The sequence below is a fragment of the Ranitomeya variabilis genome, chromosome 6 (genome assembly GCF_051348905.1).
Source record: "Ranitomeya variabilis isolate aRanVar5 chromosome 6, aRanVar5.hap1, whole genome shotgun sequence".
Taxonomy (NCBI): Eukaryota; Metazoa; Chordata; class Amphibia; order Anura; family Dendrobatidae; genus Ranitomeya; species Ranitomeya variabilis.
The window spans coordinates 180,945,476-180,959,794 of NC_135237.1; the positions used below are offsets into that span (position 1 = coordinate 180,945,476).

Below are 14,319 nucleotides of genomic sequence, written 5' to 3' on the forward strand. Positions count from 1 at the left end.
ATAACATACTGAAGGGTCTGAGTTAACTGGACTGACTAACCTAGGAGGAGGTCAGAGACCTGTCATTTACCTGAAATATAACATACTGAAGGGTCTCAGTTAACTGGACTGACTAACCTAGGAGGAGGTCAGAGACCTGTCATTTACCCGAAATAAAACATACTGAAGGTTCTGAGTTAACTGGACTGACTAACCAAGGAGGAGGTCAGAGACCTGTCATTTACCTGAAATATAACATACTGAACGGTCTCAGTTAACTGGACTGACTAACCTAGGAGGAGGTCAGAGATCTGTCATTTACCTGAAATATAACATACTGAAGGGTCTGAGTTAACTGGACTGACTAACCTAGGAGGAGGTCAGAGACCTGTCATTTACCTGAAATATAACATACTGAAGGGTCTGAGTTAACTGGACTGACTAACCTAGGAGGAGGTCAGAGTACTCACTGTTCCATGTGTGCAAACTGACCTACAAAGCGGCATTTGCTAGATGGTGAATCGCCCTGGATTGTGGTAAGAGTGAAAATCGATTGTCTGCATGATTATCCCTGCAAAAAGGCTTTACACTTTTGCAGACCTGCAGAAAAAAATGGTCAGAGTACTGCCATTGCAATATCAAATACAGTGGGTGTCAGTGAGCTGGGCTGTCTCACCTACGAAGAAGCAATTGTCCTGGAGTCCCATCAGGATCGGTTATTAGCCACTTTCAACTGAGGAATTTGAGTCCAGTGGTCTGACTAATACAGGGAACAGATCAGAGTACTGTCTGGTTTGCTAGTATGATACACCCTATGAGGGATCTCACTTGGCTGTACTGGCTAGCTGAGGGAAGAGTGAACACCTCCTAGTTTAGCTCCTAAATACACTCAGCGGAGATGTCTGTCTGCTGTTCTGATGCACTCTGGAAAGAGGTCAAAGTACAGACTAATTCACTTGGGTGCTCCACCCGGCTGGAATATGTCTGCTTGCTGATTCAAATTACTCAGGGAAGAGGTCTGAGTACCATGTGGCTCACTTGTGCAATGTGAACTAAAAAATGAGAGAAGACACTAGTCAAGAGTCAGATTTACTCTGAGTCTGAGTACAGTGAGGTTTGCTTGCGCGGTTACGTTTTACCGAGGTAACTGCCTGATAATCCGACACCTCTGAGAGAGGATAGAGTACCAAGAGTGATCTGTCAGGCAGAAAATGGAACTTAATGATCCAACCCCTTGGAAAGTGCTCAGATTATTGGACATAGCTATATCCGCCCTCACAATACATACTGCTGAGAGGACTCATTCAAAAGCATGGACGGGGTACTGTCAGGCTCACCAGAACGATACACCCATCTAAGGGAAATCTAATTATTGGTCTGACCCACTGTGGAAAGTGGTACAATAAGGTACAATTCCCGCTGTCTGGATCGTCTGTGTTCTCTGCCCTTTAAAGAGATCAGTGGTGGGGGTTATGACTCACTTAGTCACGTAGTCAATGCACCTGTAGAATGCTAAATGTGTGGTGTTCCCTTTAGAGAAAACTCTTCATGGACCTGTGCTATATGCATCACTTCTACGATGTGTCTCATCATCTACTGTGGGAGGTGGTCCAAATATCATCAAGGCTGCAGGTTCACCTGTGAAATGTGCCCAGCCAGCTGTGAGGTGTTATCTGGTGGGTCTGACTCACTTTAAAGGGTGCAAATAGAAATAGATAACAGCCGACAGCAATTCAATGTAGGGGTGCATGTTCCAGTCCAATGGCCCAATTGGAAAGAAAACACAGTCCAGTACCCAAAAGGAACAGCATCCCATCCAGGTGATGAAAAAATTAAAAGAACTTTATTCTGTCATGATGCAATGTTTCGACCATTGTAGGTCTTTTTCAAGGTTGAAAAAGACCTACAATGGTCGAAACGTTGCATCATGGCAGAACAAAGTTCTTTTAATTTTTTCATCACCTGGATGGGGTGCTGTTCACTTTAAAGGGTGGTCAGCGCAGCATCTGGGTTGCAGGATCAACGACAGGATTGACCCAGCTGTGAGGTCTCAGCTGGTGGGTCTGAATCACTCTGGGAGGTGATCAAAGTAGTACCTGGTTTGCAGGCTACGCCCAGCTATAAGGCATCAGAGTACCATGTAGAGGAAATTACTAGATGCTTCATGACCGCAACCAAGGACAATAATACCTTGGCAATCTTGTTCCCCGACTAAGACAAAGAAATGGCATATTCAAGAGGGCGTGCTCTCTCGGCATGGGCAGCTCCTGAGCGGGTGTCAAGAGAGGACGGGCAAGTGCTAGCAGTGTAAACTGTCATGGATTAAACCAATGGAAGCCTGAGCATACATAAAGGTAACCAGGGCAGGCAAGCAAACGTCATATTTAGTAGTATATTTAGAGCTGCTGAAGAAGACAGTGGAGAGGCAACTGCATGAGGAAAAGCTCCTAGCTGAACTTGGAAGGTGGTCTGGAGAGTCTGTACTTTGTGCTATTCAGCTGCCAGCCTGATGAGGCTAGAAGTTGCTTACAGATAGATCCCAATTGTGCCTAAGGATATGCCGCAATGTTACCCATGGATAGGGAGGACAGCAACTGTGGAGATGCCAGCGGCCAGGTGACCCAAAATATGGCAGGTTTCTGTGGAAGTGCGGCCCAATATCTGCGTTGTTCTGCTGACAGCAGAAATACGGAACAGGTGGAGCATACCTGGAGGGCAGGAAATTGAGCTATGCCCTGCCGGGAGCCAACTAGGTCACAAAGAAGCTGATGACTAAATTAGAGTCCTGAGCATGCCAGAAATCCAGGGGCGCTGTGAGCTACACTGGATGACTAGAAAAGAAGCAGAGCGACCCAAAACTATGAGGGCTGCAGAAACCCCCAGCAGGCTGGATTTAATTCCCAGGAAACTCAGCGTTGTGGGCAATAAAAGAGGAGACTCGGAGGTACGGGAATCACCACTGGACCGCTGAGACAACACATCGATCCTGTGAAAACACTGAAGTGTCTGCACGGAAAACCAGTGCAATACAGGATCAAAGCAAGGGAACTACTTAACTGTCCTACAGAGGCTTGATCATGAGCTCCTGAAAGCCATGGATACACTTTCTGCTCCATGCCACGTGCCATGCTATGGAGGGCAGAAGTAAAAGGAAAAGGATCATCTGCCCTAATTACCTGATCGCCCAATGCGTCAAGGTACAATTGTCCTGTTATCCCAATAAAAAAGGATACAGACTAATTTATAAGCTGTAATTTCCATCGCTTACTGGGGTGAAACAGAGTAGGAACCATTCCGCTCTGGTATCCAATGTAAAGTAGAAAAGAGAGATAGGTTAGGTTCTACAGGAAGGAATCATATGCAAAAACAGGCCTTGCCTCCAACGTGACAATAAGCTAAGATGAGCAACTTATCTGTCAACTGGCCAAGGGTAGGCTCTTGGGGAGGAGCTGACTTCCACCTCCAGGTGACAGCATATAACACCATGGTTCCTGTGTCCCTCAATTAAGCATCCAAGAAATATAGAAAAACAGCACTTTGAGCTAAAATATTGTAATACATATAAAGTATATGAATATATATTAATAGAACTAAACATATACTATTACAACAAAGTGGTTTGCTACGCTTACTTACCGTATATAGCACCATTAATTAAACAGCACTTTACAGGCAATATTGCCCCGCTAAGGCTCAATCTAAACTACCTATCAGTACGTCTTTACAGTGTGGGAGAAAACTGGAATACCCACAGGAAACCCATAAAAAAGGGTGAGGACAAACTCCTTGCAGATGTTGTCTTGAGGTTTGAATCCGGGAACCCAACTCTGTGAACGCTATGGAGCCATTGACCTGCCGTGCTGACCAAAATGACAAATGTCATCTAAGACATATTTTACATCACAATGGGTTCTTTTTTTATCTAAAGATCATATTCAGTGCCAGAAAATAGAATTCCAATAAGAAAAGTTGGATGTAATCATTTTAGTCCAGAAAAGCACAATCAGAGCATCTTATACATACCGTAAATAAAATTAAAGTGACTCGCAGGAGAAATCTTCAAATGGAAGCTAACATTAGAAGACTATCTATTGTTTAAACTAAGTTTTTGTATTAAAAATATCTAACATGTTTATTATTAATTTTTGGCAATGATTTTTTTCCCATATCACTTTTTTTTTTTTCAAAAGAGACTGAATTGGACAAAAATGTTTTGCTACTTTGAATAATCATACACTGCTCCAAAAAAAAGGGAACACTAAAATTCCACATGCTACACATCACTGAATGAAATATTCCAGTTGTAAATCTTTATTCATTACATAGTGGAATGTGTTGAGAACAATAAAACCTAAAAATGATCAATGTAAATCACAACTAATATCCCACGGAGGTCTGGAGTTGGAATGATGCTCAAAATCAAAGTGAAAAATGAAGTTACAGATTGATCTACAGTCATGGCCAAAAGTATTGACACCCCTGCAATTCTGTCAGATAATACTCAGTTTCTTACACAGGAACATTCAGGTCTTTGGAGATGGACTTGTAGCCTTGAGATTGCTCATGCTTCCTCACAATTTGGTTTCTCAAGCCCTCAGACAGTTCTTTGGTCTTCTTTCTTTTCTCCATGCTCAATGTGGCACACACAAGGACACAGAACAGAGGTTGAGTCAACTTTAATCCATGTCAACTGGCTGCAAGTGTGATTTAGTTATTGCCAATACCTGTTAGGTGCCACAGGTAAGTTACAGGTGCTGTTAATTACACAAATTAGAGAAGCATCACATGATTTTTCGAACAGTGCCAATACTTTTGTCCACCCCCTTTTTTATGTTTGGTGTGGAATTATAACAAATTTCATTTAAGACAAATTAAATAATGATAATAATAACAAAGAATTTGTGTTTGCAATCATTTTCAGGAAGAAACTGAGTATTATCTGACAGAATTGCAGGGGTGTGAATACTTTTGGCCATGACTGTAACTTCAATGGAAATGCCTCAAGACAAGGAAATGATGCTCAGTAGTGTGTGTGGCATTCACGTGCCTGTATGAACATCCCACAACGCCTGGGCATGCTCCTGATGAGGCGGGGATGGTCTCCTGAGGGATCTCCTCCCACACCTGGACTAAAGCATCCGCCAACTCCTGGACAGTCTGTTGTGCAACGTGACGTTGGTGGACGGTGCGAGACATGATGTCCCAGATGTGTTCAATCGGATTCAAGTCTGGGGAACGGGCGGGCCAGTCTATAGCATCAATGCCGTCATCTTGCAGGAACTGCTGACACACTCCAGCCACATGAGGTCTGGCATTGTCCTGCATTAGGAACCCAGGGCCAACTGCACCAGCATATGGTCTCACAAGGGGTCTGACGATCTCATCTTGGTACCTAATGGCAGTCAGGCTACCTCTGGCGAGCACATGGAGGACTGTGCTGCCCTCCAAAGAAATGCCACCCCACACCATTACTGACCCACTGCCAAACCGGTCATGCTGAAGGATGTTGCAGGCAGATCACTCTCCATGGCGTCTCCAGACTCTGTCACGTGCTCAGTGTGAACCTGCTTTCATCTGTGAAAAGCACAAGGCGCAAGTGGCAAATTTGCCAATCCTGGTGTTCTGTGGCAAATGCCAAGCGTCCTGCACGGTGTTGGGCTGTGAGCACAACCCCCAGCTGTGGACGTAGGGCACTCAGACCATCCTCATGGAGTCGGTTTCTAACCATTTGTGCAGACACATGCACATTTATGGCCTGCTGAAGGTCATTTTGCAGTTCTCTGGCAGTGCTCCTCCTGTTCCTACTTGCACAAAGGCTGAGGTAGCGGTCCTGCTGCTGGGTTGTTGCCCTGGCCTGTCTCCTGGTAGGGCCTCCAGCACCTGGACACTATGCTGACAGACACAGCAAACCTTCTTGTCACAGCTCGCATTGATGTGCAATCCTGGAGGAGCTGCACCACCTGAGCCACTTGTGTGGGTTGTAGAGTCCGTCTCATGCTACCATGTGTGTGAAAGCACAACCAACATTCAAAAGTGACTAATACATCAGCCAGAAAGCATTGGCACGGAGATGTGGTCTGTGGTCCCCACCTGCAGAACCACTCCTTTATTGAGTTTGTCAATAATTTCCATCTGTTGTCTATTCCATTTGCACAACAACATATGAAATTGATTGTCAAGCAGTGTTGCTTCCTAAGTGGACAGTTTGATTTCACAGAAGTTTGATTTACTTGGAGTTATATTCTGTTGTTTAAGTGTTCCCTTTATTTTTTTGCGCAGTGTATATTATATCATTCTAATAATAAAAGTAAATGAATACAATATTCTGAATTTTAAAATACAAGTTGCACTCAGCAACATTCATGATATCAACACATATTTCTACTAAAGGGAATCTGTCAGCGGGATTTCACACCCCAGACTATTTATATGCACATGTAGACAAGTCCAGCAATACCTTTACATGGCCAGTCCGTTTGTTGGTTACTGATAAATTATAGTTTTAATTGATAGGCAAATAAGGCAGTAGATCTACAGCCTTCACCACTCCAGCTCTAGTCTCCGCTCAGGGCTGTTTGCCGACACCCCTGTTTGACTGACTGTCTATATGTTATGTGACTTCAGGCACAGGAAATAATCAGGAGGAGGTGGCACTGGGCAGGAAATAGAGCTGGAGTGACAGAAGCTTCAGATCTACAACAGTCCTTCAGCCTCATTTTCATATCAATTCAAATACTCAGTAATGGGCCGCCATATAAAGGTATTGCTGGACACGTCTTTGAAAATGCGTAATGCATGTATAACTAGTTTGAGGGTGAATTGCTGCTAACAAAACCCGTCTTCAGGCATAATCAAAGATACATCCGTCAAAAAGTACAAGATTTCTATGTGCTTCAGCAGAACTTGCTGCAATACCTTTCAGCATCTGACAGAGCAAGGGTTCATAGACAGCAGTGAAAATCTAAAAATGGCATAAAGTTACTCACCGACACAGCATCAAGAACAGGAGATACATTAGCCAATAAAGTCATATCGTCATCTTTTTCAGTTTTAGGCCAAATATCTGGATAAAAAGGAAACTGCATGTAAAATTTCATGCTAAGTTATACTGTATAAAACGATAAGAAAATTCATATATGAAAAAGTTATAAACACTGGACAAGTACTACAAAGTATCTAAAGTTATCTTTCACTTAGTAATGTAAAACCATAACAAATTCTATAAAAAAATATATATATTCTTGTGTATCTACACTCTGTATGTCACCAGTATGGTGTCTTCAATTCAATGAAGAACACTATAATTGATTTTTTCTTCCAAATTCTAAACAAAAACAACAGTGACTTATGACAAGGCTGGAATTGGGCAGGTTGTTCTTTGCAAAGGACGTATGAATCAAGCCGCATACAAGGTTATCCTGGAAAAACAGTTGATTCCTTCTGCTCAGGTAGTGTTACCCAACTCTGAGGACTGGTTTTTCCAGCAGGACAATGCGCCATGCCACACAGCTAGGTCAATTAAGGAGTGCATGAAGGACCACCACATCAAATCCCTGCCATGGCCAGCCCAATCTCCAGACCTGAACCCCATTGAAAACCTCTGGAATGTAATGTAAGGCTTGCAAGAGACGTCAAAAGCAATAAAAAAGGATTTTGGGGATATGTCAAAAGTAAAAGAAAAGTCAAATATGCTATAGGATTTTTACAGGATGAAAATGATGATATGGTAACACAGGATGTTGAGAAGGCCAAACTTTTAAATTCCTATTTTGCATCTGTTTCTCTCAGAAAGGAAATGTAACATCAACTGATTTTCAATGTCCTATTAAGGGAATAGAAGAATCCAGCATATCTATAAACAGAAAGATAGTGAGGAAATACTTAGCTAACATAAATGAATTCAAGTCTCCAGGTCCAGATTAATTACGCCCCAGAGTACTGAAGAAGATAGCAGAAGAAATTTTTGAACCACTCTCCATAATTTTTGAAAATTCTTGGAGAACAGGAGAAGTCCCAGAAGACTGGAAAAGAGCAAATGTTGTTCCTATCTTCAAAAAGGGGAAGAAGGTGGACCCAGGGAACTATAGGCCGGTGATACAAAAGAACACGTCCTCATATCCAATAACAGGATCCCTTCATAAGCAAGCTAAGCACCAATAGAGAACTATGAAGACACTGGATCAAAGTATAATCACTAAAAACCATGAGTTTTATTACAAAAGGTTAAAAATTGATACAAAGAATAATATCACACACAGGTGAGACATATACAATCAAAGAGTACAGGGTCATAACGGAAGCTACAGACTAATATGACCCCCCTACAAAAGGCACATATAAGATACAAGCAAATATCATATGCTGACAACTCCCTAATTATGCCGATAATAAGGTTAGCATGCACAGTATTTTAGTAGTCAATGACAATCAATAGTCTACACCATATAAGGGTAGGCACAACAGTAAATCACTGTGTAATCACCATGCATCAGCTTGGAGAGTTATATTTACCTGCAGTCATCTTTAAACCAGGGAGAGAGGGGTCATACAGATTGAGCACACCTCGACGCGCGTTTCACTGCAAAGGCAGCTTCGTCAGGAGGTAGGGTAACATAACTACTAAGGCCCTTATATAATACACCATAATCCTCAGAGTGCCGGCACCTGTACAGCGGCGCATCGGTGCCATGTTGCGGCGTCACCAAGGGGACGGCGCTCAGTGTGCGCGTCATCCGATCACATGCTCCGGTCATGTGACCGGGCATGTAACCAGGACGACGAAGCACAACAGAAGAGCGCCTCCCCAAAGCGGCACCACAGCGCATGTGCACCGTGCGCTCACACGTACCGGCTAGGGGAAGGTATGTATACGATCTGAATGTAAAATTAGAAACAGACAGAAACAAAAACAAAGTGACATACCACATAAAAAACCCACATGCAATTGTGGACCCGCTTCCCACGTTACATAGTATATGGTGTGTACCCCTGTCCGAAAGTATCATAAGGATAATAATGTTAACAATAATATATACCCCGATCTATACAGATTAGCGCAGAATGTCCAAACACTAAAAGCAAACTAGCAGAGTAAAACACACAGAACATAATGATCCGATACAAATATTACTAATTATATAACATTCTGCATAGATATGAAGTGCTGGAATCCTCGAAGGCTTCTTGTTTTTCATTTTTTGACAGTGTGTTGTCAGAATACGGTCGTCTCATCCATATTGCCGAGACAACAAGTAGTATAATAGCCACCAAGAGATATTGATCAAAACTGTACATGGAGTAGGAAAAAGGGGAGTATGATTATTCTAGACATATATACTCAAACTATTCCCATACATAGTGGTGATAATCGGTAGAAAAAAGGGGGTAGAGGGAAGGGAGGGAATAAAGGATAGGGGTAAAGGCCGGTGAGTCTGACGTCTATACGAGGAAAGATCTTTGAACAAATTATTAAACAACATGTATGTAAGTACCAGGATACGAATGAAGTGATTAAACAGTCAGCATGGGTTTGCAATTAATGAGTCATGTCAGACTAACTTAATTTCCTTCTTTGACAGAATCTCTGACTGGGCAGATCAGAGAAATGCTGTAAAAATGACTACGTATGAAATGGACAAGGCAACTGTTCGGTAGATTCATAACTGGCTTAGTGATCGGACCCAAAGAGTGGTCATAAATGGCTGCACATCCAGTTGGAAGAAGGTCTCAAGTGGGGTACCACAGGGCTCTGTTCTGTGCCCTGTATTGATCAACATCTTTATCAGTCATTTAGATGAAGGAATTGAGGGTAAACTGATTACATTTGCTGATGACACAAAGCTAGGAGGGATAACTAATACTAGAGAAGAGAGAGAGAGGATTCAAAAAGATATCAATAAACTGGAGCAGTGGGCAGCAACTAACAGAATGATTTTTAACAGGGAAAAATGCAAGGTACTACATCTGGGCAATAAAAATGAAAAAAGCATATACAGAATGGGAGGAATAAGGCTAAGCAACAGCACATGTGAAAAAGACTTGGGTTTACTAATAGATCACAGACTGAACATGAGTCAACAGTGTGATGCAGCAGCAAAAAAGGCAAATACAATTCTGGGATGAATTAATAGAAGACAGTATAGATCACGTGAAGTCATTATTACCCTCTACTCCTCTTTTGGACAGACCTCATCTGGAATATTGTGTCCAGTTTTGGGCACCACATTTTAAAAAAAGACATCAACAAATTGGAGCAATTTCAGACAAGAGCGACCAGAATGGTGACTGATCTGCAAACCATGTCCTATACGGAACGTTTACAGGATTTGGGAATGTTTAGCTTGCAAAAAAGAAGACTGAGAGGAGACTTAATAGCTGTCTACAAATATCTCAAGGGCTGTCACATTGCAGAAGGATCATCTTTATTCTCATTTGCACAAGTAAAGACTAGAAGCAATGGGATGAAACTGAATGGGAGGAGACAGAATAGATATTAGAAAAAAACTTTTTGACAGTGAGGGTGATCAATGAGTGGAACAGGCTGCCAACAGAGGTGGTGAGTTCTCCTTCAATGGAAGCCTTCAAACAGAGGCTGGACAGACATCTGTCTGGGATAATTTAGTGAATCCTACTTTGAGCAGGGGGTTGGACCAGATGACCCAGGAGATCCCTTCCAACTCTACCTTTCTATGATTCTATGTTTCTTGTTCAGCAATGGAGTCCTGCATGGTGAGCGTATATACAGGCCATCGAGGTTAAATGCATTATTTATAGTTTTCTTTTAAACAAGAGTATCTGTGGATTCCTTTTTGTTGATCTTCACAGGTGGTCCTTGGTTGTTGGACAACTCTTCAGATAATTCTTTTCACACCTGTGTCTGAATTTCTTTTTTTTTTTTTTTTTTGGGGGGGGGGGGCTGGTTATAGCTGGTTTATTGTGAAATTATGCTCTTTCGACTTCAGGATTATGGCCACAAGAGTGCTCATTGGAACCTTCAATAGTTTAGAGATTCTGCTGTAACCAATACAATCAACATGTTTTGCAACAATAAGCTTGCAAAGGTCTTGAGACAGCTCACTGGTTTTAACCATCATGAGATGTTTCTTGTGTGATACATTGGTAAGGAGGCACCTTTTTATAGGCCATCAGTTGAACCAGCTGATATTATTTTTCACTGAGCGGCAGGATTGCTTTCTAATTGCTGATAGATTTTAGCTGGTGTCATGACTTTCCATGGTTTTTGCACCTTTCTTTCTTCATGCGTCCAATACTTTTTAACTTTGTAATTTATCATTATTACGCATAATTTATAGACATCTACGGTTTGATTTATTTGCCTATGTGGACTGGATGAGTTGTTACCGACATCTGGTAAGAATTTCATGCCAGTAGCACATTTATAAATACGGTACATTTAGTTGTTGAATTGGTGATGTGTTCAATACTTATTTGACCCGCTGTATATATATATATATATATATATATATATATATATATATATATATATATATATATATACACACACAGTATATATTTATATATATATATATATATATATATATATATATATATATATATATTCCCGCACAATAATTGAATAAAACACATCTAAGATAATCGCATTTCTAAGTTCCATGGCCCCAATATACTGTCGTGCAGAAAACCATAAAAGTGAAGTCTGGTGAATCCAGTGCTCCATGGGTCCTGTCTGTCATCAATAAAAGTAATAAACTTAAAATGACAGGAATTGCTGAACAAAATTAACCAGAGTCTTTAGGCAAAATTCAAGGAAATCCTTTTAGAGTGAGCATATTAGAGAGAAAGAGACCTGCTGAGCACCGATGGGGAAGAGCAGAAGCTTTCAATGACCTAACAAATTGTTTTACTAGAAGTTTGGCATTTAAATGTCAGTATAATTTCATGTTGCGAATGCCTTGTAAAATGCTTGGCTCTGGAGACCTTGCAAGAGAAATAGATTTAAGAAAAATAATTAACATTCATTTCACGTGCCATATTTAATACATCTAAATTACAACAAGTGTTTATAGAACTAGACCATTGACATTGCATAATAAGTACTGCAGATGTGCAGAGTTAGTCAAGCTTTTATAGTTTTGTACGTGACCCTATGTTTCGTTATTAGTTAGAATATCCAACTATAAAAGATGACAAAAACAGCAGTATGATCTGTAAGAAACAACAAATGGTCTACAGAGGAGACTCAATAGGATTCTGCTGCCTAATGGCTCAGATATACATGGAGACACCAAAAAGAATAGATTACAATTTAATAAAATCACACTGTATCACTATGTTCATACTGGCGCTTTATGTTCATTGACGCTTTAAGCAACTTTGCATCTAATTGGATCAGGATACACCCCCAAGTACTGCAGGAATTAAGTACAGTCATTGAGAGACAATTATTTTTAATCTTTAAAGACTCCATAATAACAGGGACTGTATCACAGGACTGGCGTATAGCAAATGTGGTGCCAATATTCAAAAAGGGGACAAAAACTGAACTCGGAAATTATAGGCCAGTAAGCTTAACCTCTACTGTGGGTAAAATCCTGGAGGGCATTCTAAGGGATGCTATGCTGGATTATCTGAAGAGGAATAACCTCCTGACTCAATATAAACATGCGTTTACTAGGGACCTTTCCTGTCAGACTATGTGATAAATTTCTATGAAGAGGTAAGTTCCAGACTGGACCATGGAAGCGCAGTGGACGTGGTGTATATGGACGGTGCCACACAAAAGGATGAAAATATGTGTAAGTGGGTTAAGAGCTGACTCAGGGATAGGAAACAAAGGGTGGCTATTAATGGAGCACACTCGGACAGGGTCGCGGTTAGCAGTGGGGTACCACAGGGGTCAGTATTGGGCCCTCTTCTTTTTAACATATTTATTAATGACCTTGTAGGGGGCATTCAGAGCAGAATTTAAATATTTGCAGATGACACTAAACTCTGCAGGGTAATCAATACAGGGGAGGACAATTTTATATTACAGGAGGATTTATGTAAACTAGAAGCTTGGGCTGATAAATGGCAAATGAGCTTTAATGGGGATAAATGTAAGGTCATGCACTTGGGTAGAAGTAATAAGTTGTATAACTATGTGCTTAATTCTAAAACTCTGGGCAAAACCGTCAATGAAAAAGACCTGGGTGTATGGGTGGATGACAAACTCATCAATGCAATGGGATGCATTAAAAGAGGCATAGATGATCATGAGGAGAACATAATTTTACCTCTATACAAGTCACTAGTTCGACCACACTTAGAATACTGTGCACAGTTCTGGTCTCCGGTGTATAAGAAAGACATAGCTGAACTAAAGCGGGTGCAGAGAAGAGCGACCAAGGTTATTAGAGGACTGGGGGGTCTGCAATACCAAGATAGGTTATTACACTTGGGGCTGTTTAGTTTGGAAAAACGAAGGCTAAGGGGTGATCTTATTTTAATGTATAAATACATGAGGGAACAGTACAAAGACCTTTCTGATGATCTTTTTAATCAGAGACCTGAGACAGGGACAAGAAGGCATCCACTACATCTGTAGGAAAGAAGGTTTAAGCATAATAACAGACGTGGATTCTTTACTGTAAGAGCAGTGAGACTATGGAACTTTCTGTCGTATGATGTTGTAATGAGTGAGTCATTACTAAAATTTAAGAGGGGACTGGATGCCTTTCTTGAAAAGTATAATGTTACAGGGTATATACACTAGATTCCTTGATAAGGCGTTGACACAGGGAATTAGTCTGATTGCTGTATTTGGAGTCGGGAAGGAATTTTTTTCCCCAATGTGGAGCTTACTCTTTGCCACATGGTTTTTTTTGCCTTCCTCTGGATCAACATATTAAGGCATGTTAGGTTAGGCTATGGGTTGAACTAGATGGACTTAAAGTCTTCCTTCAACCTTAATAACTATGTTACTACGTAATTAAAGCCAGACAAGGAATATCAATCAAGATATAAGAAGAGGCAATAAGTTGTCACCAGATCACCTTTAAAACTGATTGTCAGCAAAACAACACCTCCTATTGGGCTACTGAGCAAACTGAAGGCACCGATGGCTAAGTGGGGGAATGGGTGGGATGAAACTGAAAGGTTTCACTTAGGGCATGTGCACACCGCATCTTTTTTTAGACAGATCCTTTCTGAAAAAGCTTCCATAAAATGAACATAATGTACAACAATGTCAAAATGACATTGAAGTCAACATGCTTCATCTTATGTCACTCCTTTTTAGTTTTTAACGTCCAAACCCCTGAAGAGGTTAAGAGAAGAGACATGCTCATTCTTCATACAACTTCAGCTGGGAAGCCACCC

General features: G+C 41.2%; 1 protein-coding gene across 4 annotated transcripts in view; it reads right to left on the minus strand.

Annotated features, from left to right (window-relative positions):
• Positions 1 to 14,319, minus strand: part of BBS9 (Bardet-Biedl syndrome 9) — a 594,435-nt gene that overhangs the window by 314,939 nt on the left and 265,177 nt on the right. For all 4 annotated transcript variants that reach the window (XM_077269285.1, XM_077269283.1, XM_077269284.1 and 1 more), the window contains one exon: positions 6,966 to 7,042. In XM_077269285.1, coding sequence (XP_077125400.1) covers positions 6,966 to 7,042 — 77 coding nt within the window. The remainder of the gene's footprint in view (positions 1 to 6,965; positions 7,043 to 14,319) is intronic.